The sequence below is a fragment of the Halichoerus grypus genome, chromosome X, assembly GCF_964656455.1.
Source record: "Halichoerus grypus chromosome X, mHalGry1.hap1.1, whole genome shotgun sequence".
Classification (NCBI taxonomy): domain Eukaryota; kingdom Metazoa; phylum Chordata; class Mammalia; order Carnivora; family Phocidae; genus Halichoerus; species Halichoerus grypus.
The window spans coordinates 27,550,582-27,572,773 of NC_135727.1; the positions used below are offsets into that span (position 1 = coordinate 27,550,582).

At 41.8% G+C, this 22,192-nt stretch overlaps 1 protein-coding gene across 6 annotated transcripts in view; it reads right to left on the bottom strand.

Annotated features, from left to right (window-relative positions):
• The window catches only part of GRIA3 (glutamate ionotropic receptor AMPA type subunit 3), a 275,580-nt gene that overhangs the window by 43,531 nt on the left and 209,857 nt on the right, over positions 1–22,192 (bottom strand). For all 6 annotated transcript variants that reach the window (XR_013444731.1, XM_078064947.1, XM_078064946.1 and 3 more), the window contains one exon: positions 13,505–13,703. Coding sequence is in view for 5 of the 6 variants with exons in the window: in XM_078064947.1 (XP_077921073.1) it covers positions 13,505–13,703 (199 nt within the window). In the remaining variant the exon portion in view is untranslated. The remainder of the gene's footprint in view (positions 1–13,504; positions 13,704–22,192) is intronic.

A 22,192-nucleotide genomic window follows, 5' to 3' on the forward strand; every position in this document is an offset into this window, starting at 1 on the left:
AATTTGTGGTGGGAATACTCAACTACCTTCTTAACATTTCCCCACGCGGGCTTCACCCTGTATGAGTCTGAGCAATGCCCAGAGCTCACACTGACTGGAAACCTGTTCAAATGGCCCCTAACCGATGGTGTGGATGAAGGCTGGGCAGTCTGGTCGCTGGGCCGGAAAGCATTTCTCTCCTGCTTGGGAATCAGAACGCTCTTGCTACTGCCCCGGTGCATCACACCCCTGTTTGCCTCATGCTCATAGCACGCAGAAGTGGCAGGGACGATGCAGAATTAGCAAAAGGGAGGGAGGAAGAAAAGAGCACAGCCATTCCACTTTTCTTGAAGGCCCAAAGAGCCAGCACTTCGGTCTGGTTACAAATATCCACCATACCCCTCTTTCCTAGAAAGATGAGCCCTCATGAACCCTTCTTAGTAGAGATACCAGGAGGAGGGTCCAGCTCAAATTCCCCTCACCAGTCACCTGCTCTTACTCTTGGGAGGCTTCACCCTGCCATGTGGGTACCTGGGGCTGTCCACTCCACAGGTCTCCTGTGTGGGAAAGGTTGAACCTCTGGTCTCCCTAATGCCTCTGTAAGAAACAAATGCAATTGTGTATGTGGCCCAATGCCCAGACCCAGCAGGTTAAATAGGAAAAGGGAGGGGGGTAAGGAACAGGGAGGGGTACATTAGAAAAGTGCTTCTGAGACAAACCAAAACCACGATGAGATACCACCTCACACCTGTCAGCATGGCTACAATGAACAACACAGGAAACGACAGGTGTTGGGGAGGATGCCGAGAAAGGGGAACCCTCTTACACCATTGGTGGGAATGCAAACTGGTGCAGTCACTCTGGGAAACAGTATGGAGGTTCCTCAAAGAGTTGAAAATAGTACTACGATCCAGCAATTGCACTGCTAGGCAGTTACCTAAAGGATACAAAAATACTGATTCAAAGGGGCATATGCACCCCGATGTTTATAGCAGCATTATCAACAATAGCCAAACTCTGGAAAGAGCTCAGATGTCCATTGACTGATGAGTGGATAAAGAAGAGGTGGTATATATACACAATGGAATACTACTCAGCCATCAAAAGAATGAAATCTTGCCATTTGCAACAACGTGGATGGACCTAGAGGTTGTTATGCTACACGAAATAAGTCGGGCAGAGAAAGACAAATACCATGATTTCACTCAAATGTGGAATTTAAGAAACAAAACAGATGAACATAAGGGAAGGGGAAAAAAAAAAGAGAGCGGGAAACAAACCATAATAGACTCTTAAGGATAGAGAACAAACAGGGTCGCTGGAAGGAGGTGGGTGGGGGATGGGCTAGATGGGGGATGGGTATTGAGGGCACTTGTGATGAGCACCGGGTGTTGTATGAAAGTGATGAATCACTGAATTCTACTCCTGAAACCAATATTGCACTGTGTGGTAACTAATTAGAATTTAAATAAAAATATGCAGGAAAAAAAAAAAAAGAAAAGGCGTCCAGCTGAAGGACAGGTGTTTCCCAGCTCCTGGCTCGTCTTTCCTTTCTGGACCAGTTTAAAAATACACTCCTCTTCCTGATAGTATTTACGTCCTCCTAATTCTGAGCTCTTCCCAGTGACCGGGTTCATGTCTACCCAGCGAAGTTCCTCTGGACTCCCTGAAGCGTCTGAGGAGCCCTTAACACAGCACAGCACAGCCTCCGCATCATAAAAGACCAAAAGGACCCAGAGGGAGGGAGGCCAGAGGTCATGTGATAGTGGCGAGAGCTTTGGTAATAGCCAAGAGTTCAAAGCTCTTGTTGTAATTTCTCATTCTGCCCCTTTTCATTTTTAAAAAGGCCCTTTCTCGTGCCCATAGTTTCCAATGATATTTTAATACTTGAACTTCCCCAAGTGAAGGCCAGCTGTTGTGTTTGTCTATCTACTGTCCTCTGGCCTGGGGAATTTCGGAGCTTAGGAGTGCCTGAAGCCTCTGTAAGAACCCCAACACAGCAGCCCTGACCCCTTGAGACCCCGCAGGTTACACGGGGAAAGAGATGGAGGGAGGGCTGGTAGCTTCTGTCATGCTGGCGGGAGATTTCAAGCTCCTGAGCAATCTCTACCCTCTGTCCCATTGTTTTATTTCTCTTTATGACATTTCTTGGGCCCCTGCTGCTTTCCAGGTTCTACTGGTTTTGTTCTTCTGTGCTGACTAGCATCTAGGGATGTTCACCGAAATTCTTCCAGGTAGAGCCATTGGAGGTAAGAGATTCTCTGAAGCCTCTATGAAATCGCTAATATGGCAGCCCCGACCATGTGACACCCAGCTGGTAAGAGAAGGAAAGAGAAAGGGAGGTGAGGGGCAGTTAAAGGGAAGTAGGAGAGAGCTATCTTCTACTTCTGTCCTGTTTTTTCCTAGGAAATTCCTCTACTCACAGCTTTGACCTAGGTCATACTGATTGAAATCTCCACTGATAACCAAGCCCTGGACCTAGCCACCAGCCATCCTCTAGGATGGGAAGTTGGAATCAGGGGCTTGCTGAAGGGTCCACAAAGACACTAATACAACAGTCCTGGTCACTCAAGACCCACGCAGTAAATGAGCAATGGAAAAGGAAGGGTGTCATAGGGATCATAGGAGAAAATATAAACATTCCGAGGCCTCTGGACATTATTACCCTGTAGTGTCATTTCTTCCTCACTTTTAGGACTTCTATAGTCCATAGTCTCCAGATACCATTGCTTGAGCTTCCCTATAGATTTCTGTCTGCTCTTGGGGCACCCTAAAGCCTCAGATTCCAGTCCCTTAAACAATCATCTCCCATTGGTTCCTGTTGATCAGAGGAAAATTTTTCCTTTCTTTCCCTCTCTGACAGGAATACTGGGAGGAGGAGGCTAGCACTCAGCCAGTCAGCTGTGTTCACTCTCAAGATACCTCTTCCTGCCAGACAGGCCCTAGCTACTTCTACTCAGGCTTCTCTCTGCCTTATAGGCCCAGCCTCCAGCCTTCCCCCTGTATCCTTCATGTAGGATTAATGGAAAAAAAGCAAATCCAAATCATCAAAGTAGAAATTCTCTTCTATGTTATGCAATCAAACGTTCTTCAAAGCAGCTCTTAGTCATCTGTGTTGGTATCACTTGGGGTGCTAGTTCAAAAATGCTGATCAATAGAACCTATGGGATCAACATGGCGGGAGGAGGCATTAGCCCAATAATCTGTGTTTTAAAATAGCTCTCCAAATGATTTTATATGAAAACATTGCTCTAGTGCAGTCATTCATCAGATTATTGAGTCCCCTATTCAACATCCCTGACAAGTGGCCATTAGCTTATTCCTGAATCCCTTCAAAGATGAACAGCTCACTATCTATGGAGACAGCTCATTCTATTTTTGGATTGCTCTATGAGAATGTTCTTCTTACAATGAGCCAAAAATCTCTATCCCTGTAATATCTACCCTTAGAGTTTTGTTCTGTCCCTTAGGGCCCCACAAAACAAGTACAATTCATCTTTGAAATGTCTACCCTTCAAATATTTTTAAGACAATCCTAATATATTCTACTGCTGCATATTTTCTTCAGGCTAAATAGTCTCAATTCTTGTGATGTGAAAAACAATCTTGTAAAAAACTGTAGGCCAGTCCCTGTAGGTCAGCTCTTTGGGCAATTTCAGCAAGGAGTGTTTTAAGACAAGATCAACACGGAGCTATGGGAAGCATGGTTGTCCTCTTGATGTCAACTCTAAAACTCTGAAGGTGTCCTCCAAGCACCTGTCTCTTACCTTGGACAACTTTCTATGGATCTGTTTTGCGTGAATGTATACAAGCCTCCTTGAATATATTTATATTTCTCCTCAATCACTGACCATGCTATTCTCAACCTTCTTGCTTATACAATTGGCTGAAACCCCAGGCCGAGAAAATAAAGCAAAAATGTGCTTCAGGCTTTGGCCAGTGGGGTAGTTTGCTCCCTGCTGCTTTCACATATAACAAACTTCAGATATTTGTTCATTACGATTACCCAAATGATGGTGGTGGTGGTGGTGTGTGTATGTGTGTGTGTGAGTGTGTGCACATGTGCACACATGTGTATGTGTGTCTGTTTGGAAGAAAGGGGCAGGATACAAATATTTGGAAATCAAACTTCAAAACTCGGTGCAAAGGGGCTTTAATATGATTCTCTTCATGATTACCCCATTAATACTACCACATTCAGGAAAAGGGACTGCTCATTTTGGCTGAAATAATGTCTATTATAGTGGGGTTATTTTTAAATATGAAGTGTTGGTTATGAAATCTTTCATTTGATATTGTTTGCCAAAGCAGCGATGGATTTTGCTTTTCAACACTGGTTCTTCAAACTCATTTAAAAGAAAGCAAAGTATTCTTTGGAGAGTCTCTTTTTAATGAACCTCATCTTCACATGCCAAATGTGAATGATGAAATTAGAAATAAGACATCGCTCAGAGCACCCTGGTCTCAAGCAATGATTTCCAATTTACCCGTGGCAGTCTATAGATTGATTTCTACCATGATGCTATTGTTTCAAAGCAATACTTTTCCTGGGAAACTTTTTTTCCATCCTAAATTTCCTCCCCCAAACATATACACATACACTATCTTGTACAAACAAACTTAGTGTGAACCCTATAGAAAACTAACAGTTCCTCAGTCAAGAATAGCCATAATCTAACATGATATAAAGTCATGGTCTTGTTTTTTTGTTGTTGGTTTTTTTTTTTTTTTTTGTCACATATATATTCTCACGTACCGCTTGAACTATTTTTAAATTTTTTCTACTTTAAAATCTTTTCTCTCCAAATATTTTGAAGATGTCCCTTTCTCCAGAAACCTTTTCTGATTAATTCATCTGACTCCCCTATTGTTTATATATTGGACTCAGGGGTCTGGATGGCATCTCCTATTCATTCCCAGAATGTCTAGGACAGGGTTCTTTACCCAGTGGGTTGGAAAATCAGTGCTACTGAATGATGCTAGAAATAATCTGTGGGTACCTGTGTGGCCTAGTCAGTTAAGTGTCCGCCTTCGGCTCAGGTCATGATCCTGGCATCCTGGGATGGAGCCGGGTGTCAGGCTCCCTGCTGAGTGGCCAGCCTGCTTCTCCCTCTCTCTCTGCCGTTCCCCCTTCCCCCTGCTCATGCACGTGTGCTCTCTCTCTCTCAAATAAATAAATAAATAAAATCTTAAAAAAGAAATAGTCTGTAACCCAGACCAGAGACTCAAAGAAGATAAAATTGAGAGTCAAATAAATCAGGCTGTGAACACACAAGAATTTTTACAAAACTGAGAAGTAAGATTCAGTTCCAGAATTCAGGTTTCTTTAGGCATAGCAGCTAAGCACCTTCAACCACCTTCAGGAACCTCTTCATTAGGGCACCAGGGAGTGTGCACATAGGAGATCAGTTTTGGGAATAATGTACAGACAGATGCCCACAATCAGAACTGGAAAGAAATGCAACAGATCATCACTATCCAAGTCCTTCCATCAGACAGGTAACATTCTCAACCATTTAGAACAGAAAGAAGGTGAGTTTCATTCTACCATCCATCACCTGCATTCTGGTGCAATCTTGCAGGGGCATCAGAATTGCAGCACAAACACAGAAAGAGAAAGCATGTTCCCTCAAAGTTTTGTTACAAGCTGGAATTGGTAGCTAAAATATCCGGGACCCTCCATACACATACGTGATATAGACAGGACTTTAGGTTTTTTTCAACACTTACATACATACACATACCTCCCCCTCAGCTGCAGTCCTATATCAAGATGAAACTTTGTGATACTAATGAAAGTTCTGCCCTAGCGTCCTCTTCCTATTGGGAGAGTGGCATTTATAGCCTAAGAGAAGAGTAGGATTGTTTGAGCAGCAATGGGAAGAAAACAGAACAGAAAATGTCCTCATCTTTTGTATCAAAATAGACCTTAAAAGTTAAAACAGAGAAACAAAGAATTGTCATACAATCCAACAATTCCACTCCTAGGTATATACCGAAAGGATCTGAAAACAGGGATTCAAAGAGCTCTTTGTACACCAATGTTCACTGCAGCATTATTACTTGGATAGGGTTAATCCTCAAAAAAATTTTCAAGTCCAGAAGCCCCTGTGTTTCATGCCTTTACTGTGTCTTACTGCTTTCTTCTTAGAAGATGGATTTATGGTAGAAGTGTATTTTCACAGGTGACTAACTCCATTTTGCAAAAACATAACTACTGTCCCCCTGGTGCCTAACTTGATATGATAGACCCTCAATATTTATTTGCTCTCTGATTAAAAATGTAGAAGATGTTGAAGACTGGGATGAATATGACTGCAGGACATCACCTAGTAGTTTTTTTGGAAAAAAAATCGTATCAAGGTTTTGTTTGTGTGAGTTGCCTTTTCCTTTCAAAATTAGAGTGCAGGGGGGCTGGGTGGCTCAGTCTGCCACCCAGTAATCGTTGGGCGTCTGCCTTCAGCTCAGGTCATGATCCCAGAGTCCTGGGATCGAGTCCCGCATCGGGCTCCCTGCTCAGCGGGAAGCCTGCTTCTCCCTCTCCCGCTCCCTCTGCTTGTGTTCCCTCTCTCACTGTGTGTCTCTCTGTGAAATAAATAGGTAAAATCTTAAAACAAACAAACAAACAAAAAAACAAAAGTAGAGTGCAACCAACCATTCTAGTTGAATGTTTTTGTTAGCTGCGTTTCAGGAAGTTGAAATTTTACTTGATCCTGATGGTCAAGTTTTTAGACATCTGCATGGTGATGAAGGAGAATTTAATAATTAACCTGCGCCAGCTTGCCAGGTGAACTCAAGGAATGTCTAATTGAACAGATGGGCCCAATTCCTCCAACTAGAAGCGCTGAGGGGATTTGATTTTGTCAGCTAAGGAAAGAAAGTGAGATCCTGAGGTGAATTACTCTAGGGAAGAGAGTTTCAGAGTTCTCCCCAAGATCTGGGGATCCTGTGTGGTGTTAATTACTCTGGCATTGTCTGAGAGAGTTGGCAGCCTCAAAGAAAAGGAAGACTCCCTTAGGCTTTCTAGGCTGTGAAATGCTCTCATAAGCAAGTAGGTTACCTGGGAGGACTAACAGAGAAATGCTAATGAAATCCATATGGTTGGTTACTTTGGGCAGATGGCCTGCATGCCCCCTTGGAAGCACCTGAAGGTTCTAGGTGGTCTTCAAGGGCAGCTCTGAATCGTGCATGCTGAAGTGGTTGAATCTGCAGGCCACAAAGGAATGGCTGAAAATGGACTAAGAGATGAGGTCAGGAGTAGTATTTTATAACAGGGGTAGGGATGGGATCAGGAGGATGGGGAGGGGGGAGGATACAAATGAGCTTTCTCTCTCCTCCCAAAGCCAGGCAGAAACCCACCTCTCTTCCACTGAGCCAGCAGAGATTATTTTATTTTCTCTTATTTTCTTCTTGGGAAATACCCCTCCCTCGTGTCTCCACAGAGCCTTGTTGGGAGTCTTTACGCTTTAATTGTTCTAGTGTTGGGCCCTTCCTCTGAAGTCTCCTGGGATTTGGGGCGCCTGGGTGGCTCAGTCGGTGGAGCATGGGACTCTTGATTTCAGCTCAGGTCATGATCTCAGGGTTGTGAGATTGAACCCTGCGTCAAGTTCTGCACTCAGCTTGGAGTCTGCTTGTCCCTCTCCCTCTGCTCCTCCTCCTGCTCTCTCTCTCTCAAATAAATAAGTAAAATCTTTAAAAAAAGTCTCCTGGGACTTACAGAACCCTTCCTACTTTTAGAGATCTTTCTGTGATATTATCCTCTTACTAACCCTATAAGGAAGGTAAAGCAGAGAACATTCCCTTGATAGATGAGGAAACTGAGACCAAATGCTTCTTACCCAAAGAAAAACAAGAAAGTCATGAGTGGATGTAGAACTAGAAATCATTTTCATCCTCTCTCTTTTTCTTTCCAGTTTTATCCAGCCACAACATAACCCTTGGCATATCAGAAACTATAATCAGCTGTGAATAATGGCGGTTTGCTGTGTTTGTGGCATTCACTCTAGTTTTATGGATGTCTTCCTTTTCTATGCCATCTTATCTTGGATCCTTTTGAGGTTATCAGAGCATGGGAAAATGTCATTTAAAAGTGTGTATAGGTTTTCTTTTCTAATTGATCCATCAAGGGATATAAAGACAAAGATCAACTAGGAGATAATACAGACGCCTTAGCATGTGCTGCACCAGAGGCTCGATTCATGCATAACACCCCCTGTTTCTGTGAACACTCAAGCCAGAAAGGCAGTGAGATGGGATGGACAGAGGACCCAATCTGGACTCAGAGTTCTAGCTCTTCCCCGTGGAGCTGAGTGACATTCGGCAAGCCACAAAGCCATTTTGCCCCATGTGTTTCCTCCATGAGGTAGGGGGCAATCATACCTGTTCTGGTAGCATTGCAGGATTGTCAAGGGCATCGAATGTGGTAATGTATGTGAATATGTGTTGCAAATTGACAGCCTGCTGGATTGTGAGCTTCCAGAGGGTAGAGGCCATTTCTGTTTTATTCATTACCTACCTGACTTTCGTGTTGGGGTTGTGAAGAATCATTAACCCTACTGTTATTCACCATGGGGTGTACCCACAGATTGGCAGGTGCGGGGAAGGAGCAACATAAAACTAAACACTGTCAGCTGCCCTGGAGGTGTGATCATCTAGTTTCCTGACATGCCTATATTTCAGGTCAGTCTGTCCCCTGAAATAACCTCCAAATATGGTGGAAAACCCTGTCTAGGTGTTTTCATGTGATTTGGCCAAAGACAGGCAGAAATTTAATTTTGTGTACGGAGATGGAGCCTCAGAGCTTAGCCTGGAACTTGGTATATGGAGTGTACTCAAAAAAAGAGTTATTATTGAAAGAGTGAAGAATACATAGTAGAATCTAGGGCATTATTATTAGCCTGTCTTCATTGCTACATTGTCTCCTTTCTCTTGGAGACAGATATTAGGTGTGTTGTCAGTTGTGGGCAGTTGTCAGGTCAACCAACCTCCACTCCCTTGGAAGGTGTCCTCTCCACCCAGGTCAAGACTTGCATGCAAGGAAGACCTACAGAACCACAGATCCCTGGCTGCCGAGGGCTGGGAAAAGCCAACAGCTGTCTGGGTGTACTTTTCCCTCTTCCAGAGGCCTATGTGGTCAGGCCTCAGCATCCTCTCCTTGTGCCTGCGCCTCTACCTCCAGTCTTGACCTCTGAGGTCTAGGAGTCTTGTTGTGTACGACATAGGAAAATAAGACTGTTTTTGATAAGGTGGCATCCAAATAGCCATGTCAAAATTAAAAGACAAATTTTTTTTTGAAAAACTGTCAAGTGGTATGTACCACAGATGTCTCTGACCTGCCATCCTTCGATGTCAACTCATCTCTGGTTGTTGCTATTATGTTGTCCCTAGTGTGTGGTTTGGCTGTGTCCTCAAACATTTGGTCTCATCATATGTGTCTTCAAACCAATTAAATCTGGTTGCAGTTGTCCAAGTATATTGTCTTTCAAAATTGCAAATTCATCATAGTACTTGGTGAGAAAATTTTTAACAAAAGGATTTTATATTTTGACATGTTTCCTAAGGCTAGGGGTTGGGTTATGGGGTTAGGGAGGTCTGTTGTGTGCATAGCTCAGTTGTAACAAAGCATAAAGATTCACGGTTAGTTTTCTTGACCATGTCAAAAGGTCAACATACTCAGCAGAGGCGCATCTGTGGGGAGACTTTTCCCCTTTCCCCATATACTTCAAAAGCCCTATAATAGGTGGCTGAGAAATGCTGACATGTGGACTCCAATTGAAAATTCTTGTGTGTGTGTGTGTGTGTGTGTGTGTATGTGTGTGAGAGGCTGGGGGAGAGAGAGAGATTCTGAATGTGTAAGCAGGATCTAAATACTATTAGTAGGGACTGTTTTTCAAATCAGTTTGGAGGGCTCTTCATTTACAGCCTGAATTAAAAAAAAATTAAATGACCAATGACAATTAGTCAAAGAGTCCTGTGTTCAAACAAAACAATTTCCGTGAGTAATTCAGTTGTGCTACACGGGGCGTACAACGTCTGCAAGTCAGAAGACGGTGGTCTCCAGATGAAGTTCAATTCCTCTGTCCTGCCCAGGGCCCTAGAGCAACTCACTCTCTTTCCACTCCTCTCCTTTTATGTTTAATTTCTTAAAGGGGTTCAAATTCATATTAAACATTTCATTAAAAAAAAAAAAAACACCTCCTTTAATCCCCTGAACTACCTTCAGTGGGGATTCGGCCAAGTCTCTGGAAAAGAAATCAAGCATCATAGTCATCTCATTATATTGCTAGGGGTCTGAACGCAGAGAGAATGTTGGAATTGCTTTTTCTCCCAGTGCTATTTTTTTAACATGAGTCTGTATCAGGTTAAATTTCCAAAACCTAGTGGAGAATGATCATTTCGGCGCAGCTTTCGAAATCATAGCGGCATTTCTCTGGGCAATGACAATAAAGCTGTCAACTGGCTTGTTAGCATGGGTACTTCCACTGTGGTTGGGACATTTCGTTTTGGAGCTGCTGTCTAAGGAAATCAGTTTGTAAGCCAAGAGGGCTGACGGTAATATTTCAGAAGTCTCTTCCAGCTGCATGCATTTTGCTCAGTCCACCCCCCCAACCTTTCCTGATGGAACAGGCCTCTCTGTGCCCGTGACTTTAAGTGATTGATTGTCAGATAACAGCTAAGGATAGCTGGAAAATGAGAGACACAAAGGAATCATTTTAAAATACCATCATTTTAATGGCAGCCTTATCCAGGAGGAGTAAAAATGTCTGCAGGGCAATTAGAAAGGAATTGTATTTTATTTATTTCTTTCTCTTAGTGGAAGAACTAGAGGGCTGGCCCCAGGCTGTTTTATGGTATTACCATTTGGTCCCTGAGGTTTTAGTATGCAGGAAAATGGGAAGAAATGAGCTCATGTTATGTTTGTAAATGTTGCATGTGATCTCGTTTTATTCTCTAAAGTTCAGAAGGCATGCCATTGGAGGGCCTCACTTTTTTCTTAGCATGGTGGAGTAACTATTCTTAAAACTGCCTTGAGATCATTGGGGGGTGGGGGAGGGTGGTGACAAGCTAGTTCAGTGAAGTCCCTGAGTGAGAGATGATGTGTTCTGGCTGGCTGTCTTCTCTGATCAATGTGGTTCAAGGAGGGTGGAGTGGAGAACATGGAGAGGACAGATGGCTTCCGTTGGCACCCCACCCCGATTATATGAATACCAACCTTACCCTTTGTTAGGTCTACGTGACATTTTCAATACAAGCAGGCTAAAAAAGTTGATTTTTCTAGATTGCTCAGTTTCACTCTTAGATCATCAACCTTTGTGTGCTGCCTGAAAGAACTTCCCCACAGAATCCTAATGCTGTCACCAGCGACCGTTTGGGGAAAAAGAAAAGTGGTGTGTGAGAATTAGAAAATGATTTGCATTTTCTTATACCTAGAAATATCCAGCCCCCTCTCTAATCAGATTTTCATAACAACTCCATTTCCATACGAATTACTCATTAGCTGTAAAGGTCACTAGGAATTGGTGAACATTAGAAACAGCAAACCAATTAGAATGTGGCAATAGCTATGTTCAGAATTGGATGTTGATTAAAATTGGCTCTGGTAATATGATGCTTTTTAATGAAACCATCATTGAATGGATTAGCAGACACTTTCCTGGTTTTTGAGAAAGACACAAAATGCATGGGCGGGGGTGGGGTCTGGGTATGGGGACAATGACTATTTGGTCACGCTTTCCAGTCTTAATGCTAATCAATCTTCCCAGAGAGGTCTTTTGCTGGCAGTATGGATGAATGGCCTTTGAAAGCTTAACGGGAATTGATGCCATCTATCGATTACCATTTAAAGCACACCTTCCTAATTTCTAATCATTTTTGAAGGTAAAATGCTTTCCAATGGAACACGTATCTCTTATCAGAGGGCCCAAGTCTGGTGTCTTGATAGCCTAAGTGATCAATTACCTCATACAGCAACTTGATGCCGATTGGGATGCTGTTGAAGGTTGATACCAAACCAGCTTGCCATGGAGCTGATTATATGCTGACTACTCAGCAGATGGAAATCCCTGGCTTGCTGCCCTGAAACATGCGAATGATTTCATGCAGGCAGGGGATTATTCCGAGATAAGTTTCTGGGACTGCCATAGTGGTGAGGGTCAAGGCCAGCTTAGTTCCAAAAGGTCTTCATTGGTGGTTCCAATACTGGGCCCCTCTCCCTGGTTGGGGATTTTGATCTGCTTGGTAAACAGTGGTAGAAGTGATAAAGGGATATCCAGAGCCATTGAGAATTCTTGAAAGCGTCCCAGAACTAATGCTTTCTTTTTTAGGGAATGAAAACAGTTTTTAGCTAATTGCTATAATTTTAAGAAAGGTACTCCTGGTTTCCCAGGAAGCAATTGGACAAATCTCATGATAATACATGCAGAAATCTATTTCTTACTGATTTCTTGAAATAAGCTGGTTTTGACAACAACATCTATTTACCCTGGACTTGGAGGAAAGGTCAGTAATTAGACCCGCTATCCAATAACTTGATTATTGGCTGGAGAGACTAAGTGTTTCCCTTTTACCTACTACATAAGTGGCTTCTGGATCATTGCTATAAGCAGTTTTACTGAAGACAGTAGCCGGCAGTGGTAATGTATAGAATGGGCTCATTTTCTAATCACCATACTTCCCTGCTTGGGGCAACTAAAGCAACATTTGAGTTCTTAAACACTCCGCTGGTGGCCTTTCTTATAGTTCAGTTGGTATAGAACAAAGATCTTGATAGTTTATGTAAAAGTGGCTTGTCCATCCTATTTTCTTTCTATAATTTTCTGCTTCGATCTCCTTTCATCTTTCCTCTTGGCAGTGTTTATGCAGCTTTACTAACTTCTGCTCGTGAACACCTTGCTGTTTCCCCACTAAGATCTGGCCGATGATGGGGTGGTGGGCGTGGAATAAGTGTACTCAAGAAATTTAAACAATTACCAGCCTCCCTGAAAATTGAATTATCAGCATGGATCTGAATCCTTGAAACAAGCATAAAACATTTCAATAGGAAACCATTGTCTAAAATAGAATATGCAATTTGATAGTCTGTCACTCCTCAGAGTCTTAGGCAGAGCCATGTACCTACCTTCTGTGAACTGCTGAGACATAATAAAATCATGCTTTCATAAAAGCTAGAAAGGACAACGCATATTATTTAGTTCAGTCCCCTCATTTCTCAAGCAAGGCAATGGAGGCTGACAGAAGTGAAATGACTTGCCCAAGGACAAACAATCCCTGTGTGGCAGGGGTGGGATTCAAACCTGGGAGTTCGAGACTTGCGCTCTCAATATGCCCCTTGTAATGCTGCATACAAGTCTTAGTTGTCAACAACAACGAATTGGGTCACCAACCAAGCCGTGCTGTATTTAAGACACTCTGCTTTGATAACATCCCCACACTTTCCCCACCCTCCTTTAAAAGCCCTGTGAATTTGCCTTTGTGAGAAGACGATAAAATAAAAAGCAGCCGGCCCAATTCATGGCAAAGCACTTACTCGGAAAAATTCTTTTGTCGAACCGGAGTCCAGGGTCCCATACGCAATTTCCGTCTGCTTAGCTAAGTCTTCGGCACTCTCTATGGGAGAGACCATTCTCTCCACAGTCAGAAAAGCAGCGAGATTGGCAGTATAGGACGAAATGATGATCAGGGTGAAGAACCACCAAACCCCTCCGACAATGCGCCCGGAAAGCGACCTACGAGACAAAACAAAGACCAATCCAGACCCAGAGGAGCCGGATTTCAGTTTAAAAAAATCCTTATCTTTATTTCTGGAAAGAGAAGTGGTTTCAGGATAGTTGACATAGATGATGTCAGGGAATTAAAACACCAAACCAAAGTAACAAGTTCACAACATCCCATGTCATGACGACAGATGATGATGGTACATGGATAATGCTCTTTGGGCATTTATGGTTTGTAAAGCAGGATTTTTTTTAAAATCCTAGGAAAGATATCTTTTTACCAGCTCCTGCTTACATGTAAGAACTGTACTTATCAGATTCTCTTCCCGTGTGAGCTCTCCCACCTCCTTTAAGGCCAGGGGTTCTCAGCCTGCACGGTAGGATCACCTAGGATCTTCATTAAAAAAAAAAAAAAAAAATCTCATGCTCAGGCCTACCCAACACCAGTTAAATCAGAGCCTGGGAAGTGGCACCCAGACATACATTTTTTAAAGCTCACCAGGTGATTACGGGGTACAGCCAAGGCTGAGAACCACTGATGTAAGCTGATGTCATGGGAGAAACACAGAGTCAAAAAGCCTCACATATTTGAAGAGAAATGGGTCAGTGAAGGGGTACTCTTCACTCTGAGTTTAGTAAATTTAATAAAGACTGCCATTTTGTGGAGTTGGTCACCCGTGAGGCAAGGAGCCATGAGATAATATTTATTAGGATCTTAATAGAAATGGCTAGTGGGGCTCAGGAGCTTAACTCCAGGAATCAAAACTCTCCCCTTTTACAAACTAAGCCTTAGCACACGGGACAGGCCTCAAGTGAAGTAGGGAACTACCTGTATAATAGAATTTGCCAGGCACTAAAAGGTTTGTTTCCACCCCTACCTCCCCCTACCCCCAATAACCAAACAAAACCATCCTCACCAGCCTGCCATAGAAATTCTTCGGATTGGAATCACCCTCTGCGTTTTCTTTAGAAGACTTGGTCAAAATGTTAACCAGTAACTTCAATAGAACCTATTATCACATGATTTTGGATGAGCCAATCCAATTAGTAGAGAATGGGACAGAAGACGGGTGAGTTATCACAGGGGAACATTTGGTTCTTTAAAGGTAGCCACGCCTTTGGCACTCCGTGGGGTGTTTGTGAACACGCAGACTCGGATATATCTGAGTGCTCAAGAACTTGAGCTTCGGACGCATCCCTGGTGATTGCAGTGGTCTGCAGACCAAGCTGAGGAATATTGTTCTCCTACCTCAATGATTCTCGACTCCGCCTGCACATCAATATCATCTGGGAAGCTTGAGATGAAAGAAAACAAAACACACACAAAAATGCCTGGGCTCCACCCCAGACCAACTGAATCAGACCCTCCGGGGCCGGGGTTAGGCCGAAGCAGTAGCATATGTATAAAGCGCTGGTGCAGCCGGGATTGGGAGCAACGGTCCTGTACGTGAATGCTGCCCAGGGAGAGGGTCTGTGGGGAGCCAGGGGCCAGGGAGGGCCCCGGATGCTCAGGGATGGGATGCGGCTCAGCTCGTTCAGAGGCAGCTTCGTCTCCTTCACAGTGTTGCTGAAGGCTGGCTCTGGCTGCAGAAATGAAAATCTGGTCCTTAGGTTTTATAAAACATCGCCACATTCTCTCTAGGCTAGTTCTCTCCGTGGCAGAGCTCCATCCTGATTAGGCTCTGCTCTCCCATGCCCAGAAAAGCTCGCAGGAAAAGAACCCACTCTGTCATGAAGGGAAGAATCGGCGCAGGAGCCTGGCACATCCCCAGGCTCTGTGGGAAAGAGGGCAGTTCTGGGCTGAAAGCCGGCAAATCAAGCTCGTCTCTGTTTGTACTGGCATTTGACCACTTCGAAGCAAATTTAAATTCCCGTGTCCCAAGATAAACTTTTATTAGCCTCTGGAAAATTCAGTTGTTTTTGACTTTACATTCTGGTCAAATAGTTTTGGCAGGTGTTTTGATAAATGGTGTTCTTTATTGATGAACTAAAACAAAGCTACTTGATTTTTTGAAGTCTGTCATTCCTATTGGTTCCTGGATGCTTAAAACCACCCTTCCTTCTTTATTTTTGAACACACTTTTTGCCTTTCAGATGTGAAAATCTGCTTTGCAACGGATTTCTCTAACTGTTATATTCTCTCAGTATCTCCTCTGGGAACATGTCCCTCTTAATCAGAAGAGGTAAAAACATTGGGATGAGACAGAAAGAATGTGTCCAAATGCTAAACGTTTACAGGATATTTCAGTTAGGAATTTAGACCTTTATAGTCTTTCTTCATTGTTGCCATATATATTTAATTTATCCTCGACTGATCTGACTCTGGCAATAATTTTACCACATAAAAGATTAATATTTCAAAGTAGCATCTGTAGTAATAGGGTTATAAAAATGATAACAATAATAGCTAACCCTTACTGAGCCCTTCCAGACTGTTCTGATTGCTTTGGGTTCACATGGGTCAACTCTTTCAATCCTTCCTCTCTATGGTTAGGTACTATTTTTGCAGATTAGAAAACAGAGGCATTTTACAGATAAAGAAACTGAGGCATGGAGAGGAGAAATAGGAAATAAATAACCTATACTTAGAAAATAGGAAAGAAATACCCACATTTTGGTGCTACAAAACAGTCATAGTTTGTCTAAGAAAATCCAGAATGGTGTATACATTACAGAAGATGCAATTTTCTGACAATAACTGAGAATTATAGTTGTAGGAAAAGCAAACATGTTTGGATAATTATTGTTTATTATCTGTTGTTCATTTGGAATGGAACTGGGAAAGCTATCCTTATTTGGAATGATGGGGTTTTCCTGAGACCAAGAGGAGAACTGATTTTGGAGTATTTCCAGAATCATGGTTTGGTATAGAAAGGGGTGTATTAAGCTGCTGCGAATACCAATGGCAGTTTATGCATTGTCTACTTGAAATGGGGAGAAAAATAAAGTAATTTATGGAAATTGCACTTGTGCCATTCTATCAAGGCTAATGGACTGCGTCTGTATGATCTAAAATCAAGCCTGCCCATGCTAATCTGGTTATTTGGCCACCATAATAGGTGACCCAGATAATCATGTGGTTGATCTGTAGGACTTAGCTGAGATTGGCTGTTGACATGACTGAAAATAAACCTAAATGCAAAATGGTCATTTTTGTGGCCTCTTGTATACATGGCTATTGACTCGGGCAACTGTGTGGTTAATATGATGATATTCCTATGTGCATGGAGAATTTTGGTGAATATTCACATAGAAATGGTATAATAGTATCCACAAGCCTCAGCAGAGATGGAAAAGGAGCTTCCTTGGAATCCGTGTGAAATGCACAAGCTTGCATTCAACATTCTCCCCTCAAGGCAGCAGTAGCTTTGACAAGAGTCTTGGTGGAATTTCTACCGCTTTCTTTCCTTTATGGCATGAATGCCTAAATCCTTTCACTGAGAAAAGGTACAGTGGAACTCACAGGGAAGAAGCTCTGTAAGAATTTTTACATTTCCCTTTTCTCATTAATGAAACTAGAGTCATTTAATAACCCACATTTCACACAGAGGCTATATAAAAAGTGACTGATGGGTCAGCCCCATGACATTTTTAAAAGGATCTATTAAAACAAGACAAGACTTTATAGTTGAGTTAAAAAGACCTGTCATTTTCCAGTTTCTTCCCCTCCATTAATGCAGCTTCAAAATGTTTAACATTCATTTCAAATAGTTTTGTTGCACAAGACAGATTTTGAGGTTGGCATAATGAAATGGCTATAAAATGCTGCACATTTAGTATTTATAAAAATGCATTATAAGGAGCATATCGTACCTTTTGAAGAAATGTAAGAGGAAGTGAATGAAAGTAGATTAGCAACAAGAGAAAAACGACATAAAAACACCGCAAAATAATATACAACGCTCTTGTTATCTGTAATCATACAGAAGTAGAGTTTCCGAGTTAATAATAAAATGTATTTTATGACCTTGGGAATAATAATAAAAGTGAGCTATGTGCTATAACCTTCAGCCTGTAAGTAAATTTTGAAATCTGCACTTTACTAGCTTTGCAAAATCAAGAGCTGAAACTGTGACCACTTCTCTTGTGCACAAACTCTTCATCACACTCTCTCACCCCATTCTTTCTTCCAAAGTATGTGTCTTTTCTACACTCTATTCAATGCCGATTCTATGACAGATTTTTAAAAAATGTGCAGAATCAATCTTTGGCTCGTATAGTATTTTCTGATGGGAATAAGAAACCATCTCCCGAAGACTGAGAACTATGGCTTTCAGCCAGAAAAGTCATAAAATGGTTGCAATAAAAATTCTGCTATTACATCATTAATTGATCCCCACATCACTACTACTTTGAAGAGAATTTGCAGTAGGATGAGACTCTGGTCAGACATCAGCAAAGGAAAGGCTATTGTTTAAAATGGAGCTCCCAAATCCTGTAGTCTTTGGTCCCATTCATTTCATACCCTTCGTGTCTTTTATTATTTGGCTTGTATTTTCCGTTTGACAAAAGGATCTGTATGTCAACTAACCTGGATAGATGCCCTGCCTGCTCCTCTCAAGTCTCTGATAATTTGCAGAATTAGAGAAGAGTAATGCCTTTGGAACAATATGCACACAGTAATCAGATTCAAGTTAGCGTGTCCCCTCCAGTTTCTCGGCTAGAATTCCCCCAATCCTCCCATTTTCAACTTAGTTAGCCCTCAGATGGCCCTGCAGCTTCGAAGAGAGTCAGCAGGGGGAGCATTTGTCTGGAAGGACTCGGACTTTGGACTGCTCAGCAAGGTTCTATCCAAGTTTTACAAAGGAAATAAATGACAGATTTAAAAAATTGTAACGTTCTGTCAGTATCAGTAAATCATTATAGAATATACAATCAAAACATTTGTACGAGGTGTAATCCTTAAGGAGGGTACTATATGGATTCAAGAAGGCAAGTTGTTGGTTATTTCTCATCAGGAATCAGCTGTGTGGCACTGCCTACAATTTCAACTGTATTCCCAAGGAGTTTTAGGGACTCACATGCAAGTAAAATATTAACTGTTAATATTTGTGAAATTAGGGTGGTGAAGAGCAGCCAGTTTAATAAGGAGGATGGCTACCCTTTACCGAGAACTTACTGTACGTATGCCAGGTACTATGCTTTACACTTTACGGATGAGGAACTGAGGCTTAGCCAGATTTAGTAACGTGCCCCGAGTTACACAACTCCTAAGCAGATTGCGAATCCAGTGAGACTAAATCCCGCACCCGCGTACTTAACCCCTACGTGCTACCTCCATCTGGCTACACCCACTGCCGATCTCCCCAACCCCCTCCGGGGCAAGAGGGTTGAGTGGAATCTCCTCATAATTTCTTCTCCCGACTGCCCCAAACAAATCAGTTTGTATATGGATATAACCTCAGCTGATCACCTTGATTAGCCTCTCTAAAGGCAATTCAGCCTCTAGCTGAATTGTTCACTCCGAACAACTGGAGTAGTTGAAAATATCAAACCTAATATTGACACGGGCTCTTTAAGCTTCTAAGCCCCTGACAATACCTTTATTTGATGGAAATACAATGACGCTCGGTGCTCCTCATGCTGTCTCACTGCTGATTTCCCACTCTTTTACTCTGAGTGGACACACACCCAGCAGCATTTTAAGCGCTCACTGCCTAAAACTTTCTTTAACAGCCCGGGCGCCGGCAGAGTTTCATCGGAGGTCGGGAGACTGGAAAATAGTCCTGGGCACGCACATGAGGAAAAGAATGGAACAAGCAAATGCACCTTCAGGTCGGGAGTGGGAGGCAGTGTGTGGTAGTGGGAACAGTTACACTGCTGGCTCTTAAAACCCCTTGACCCTGACCTCCACCACAGTATCTCTCTGCATAGGGTTCTTCTGTCTCTGTTGTGAAAAAAGCAGCATGAAGTGGAATAGCATAGGGTGTGGAGTTGGAGTTAGGTTTGAATACTGGCTCTGCCATTAGCTGTGTGACTGGGCCAATTATTTACCCCGAGCGCCACCTTCTTCAACTTAAAACCAAGCACATGGCGGCAGTGTTTGGAGGATTAAAATCCACAGGATAATGGAGGAAAAGTGCCCATACGCGGTGGGAGCTCAGTGAAGGTTGTTTCCCCTCTGTCCTCAGGACACAGAAGCAGTTGGGTTAATTTATCTGACATCTCCTCCTGCTCTGATAGTTGATAGTTCTACTTTAAAATGTGGTCTCTTATAATTTCTTGAATTGCTTCAATTTTGGGAAAAGTCAAGAGTGTACAATGCATGTTCACATTCGGCGCTTTCTGGAGAGTCTGCTTTCTAAGTGTGGCCATTAAACAGAAATAAAGTATAACACTGGCATTTGCTGTCAAGGCAACCATGAATCTTAGAGCGCAACTATGTCACTATCAGGAATTTCGAAATCTGTTAGTAGAAAAGCACATTTCAGTGGAATTACTGTTATACAATTGAGCACAAATATATAACCAATAGAGCTCTCAAGACAAGGAGAAATACGTATGCTACAATGTATAAAATTTTATCAAAAGGCTTAAAGATATAATTTCCTTTGAAGGACACAAAAGACAATATTGAAAGAGGGATCATCCATTTGGTAGAAAATATACAGAGTAATAATTTATTACTCAAAAGCACAAAAGGGAGAATATTTGTTACTCTAGACCTGTGTTATTCCATAGCCTGTGGGTCCCACTGCTGGGTTGAGTTGCAACCAGCATTTAAAACAGCATGGCATGCTGTAAGGGTAATTTTTGGTGATGCTTATATATATATATATATATATATATATATATATATATATATACATATACATATACATATACATACATACACACACACACCGACTCATGATGGAAAATGTATTTCGTACTGAGGGACATGGTCAAAAAGTTTGAAAGCCATTGCTCTATATGACAGTATCTAGTGCAGTGTAATGATATATGTATCCTGGGAAACAAAAAAGGATTTGTAGCTTAAATTCTGCTACAAAAAAAAAAAAATCTATCCAGCTTGTCACTTTCAGGTCATCATCTTTAAGTTAGTACTTAATGAAGCAATATGCATAAATACTTCTAAAAACAGATAGCTTTTGAAGAGTCCTGTTTGAGTATACAGAGTAGTATGTAGCACTCCGGTGGGGATATCACAAATTTAGTTTTGAAAATTCACTTACAGAAACCGATAAAATCTCTAGCCTTAATGACTCTTTAGCATTGCCTCAACACAGATTATCAGCCATGTTAAAAATCACTCAATTAAGGATTGTTCAGAACCCTCGTCTCTAAGTGAACGTTTTAAAAAAATAAGAAAAGAAAGAAACTAGCAAAATAAATGAACTCCCAGATGGTATCACAAAATGATACACATTATAAGCACAAAAGGAACAGGGAGTGAAATCATTTGGAGTATCTGACCAAGCAGATTGAGAGTGGCAAAAGGTATGACTTAGACAAAAGAAGCTTGCCCCATACACGTTACATTAGAAATTTGAAGATGGTTACCCATGAGTTATGCTGCAAATCTTCATTTGAAATGTTTTGTGCTCCAGGTGGATAATCTTAAAATGAAGTATGCTGTAAAACCATAGTAGGTGACCTTCTGAGTCCTTATATTCTAAATGAAAATCCCCATATGTTTGTATAATGGACTCTAGTCAGTATTTGGATTAATGTTCAATTTTGCCAAAAGTATAACTTTTTATTTCAGAAAAATAAATAATAATATAATTTAAAAATAAATAAATAATTCCCCCCCCACCGATTTTAAAGATACCACATTTGCTTACAATATTTTATGATTATGAATTCAACACTGTTTTTGTTTAGGTGAATTACCACTAAAATAAGTGGGCGAGGTCCAGGACATTCACATTCAATATTTTCAATAGCTTCGCTGAGATAAAATTTGCATTTCATCAAATTCACCAATGTAAGTGTACAATGAATGAGTTTAGTCAACTTAAGAGTTGTGCAGCCATCGCCACAATCCAGTTTTGGAACATTTCCCTCACCCTGAAAAGTTCCTTCATGCTCATTTGTGCTTAATCCTGACAGGGCCAAGGCGAGAGTGAGACCAGTGAGGCATTTACCCCATGCACAAAATTTAGAGGGGTACCAAAATCTCATTAATCAAGATAAATAACATTTCAGTGCAATATTTTTAAGAAAATCAAGATTAATTCAAAAAAGCCATGATGAACAAATATCAGAATTTTAAATACTGAATTTGCCCCTTGTGCTTGCTGTACTCAGCCTTGCCTGCCTCAGCCTAATCCTCATCCTTCTTAGCTTCACTCTGCTCCCTCTAAGTCCCTAGAGACTTTCTGTCTCTATGGGTTTGCTTATCCTGGACAAATGGAACAATGCAATAAGGGACATTCAATAAATAGAATTCAATAAATGGAATCATATAATATGTGGCCTTTTGTGTCTGGCTTCTTTCATGTAGCATCATGTTTTCAAAGTTCATCCATGTTGTAGCATATCGGTAGCTTGTTCTT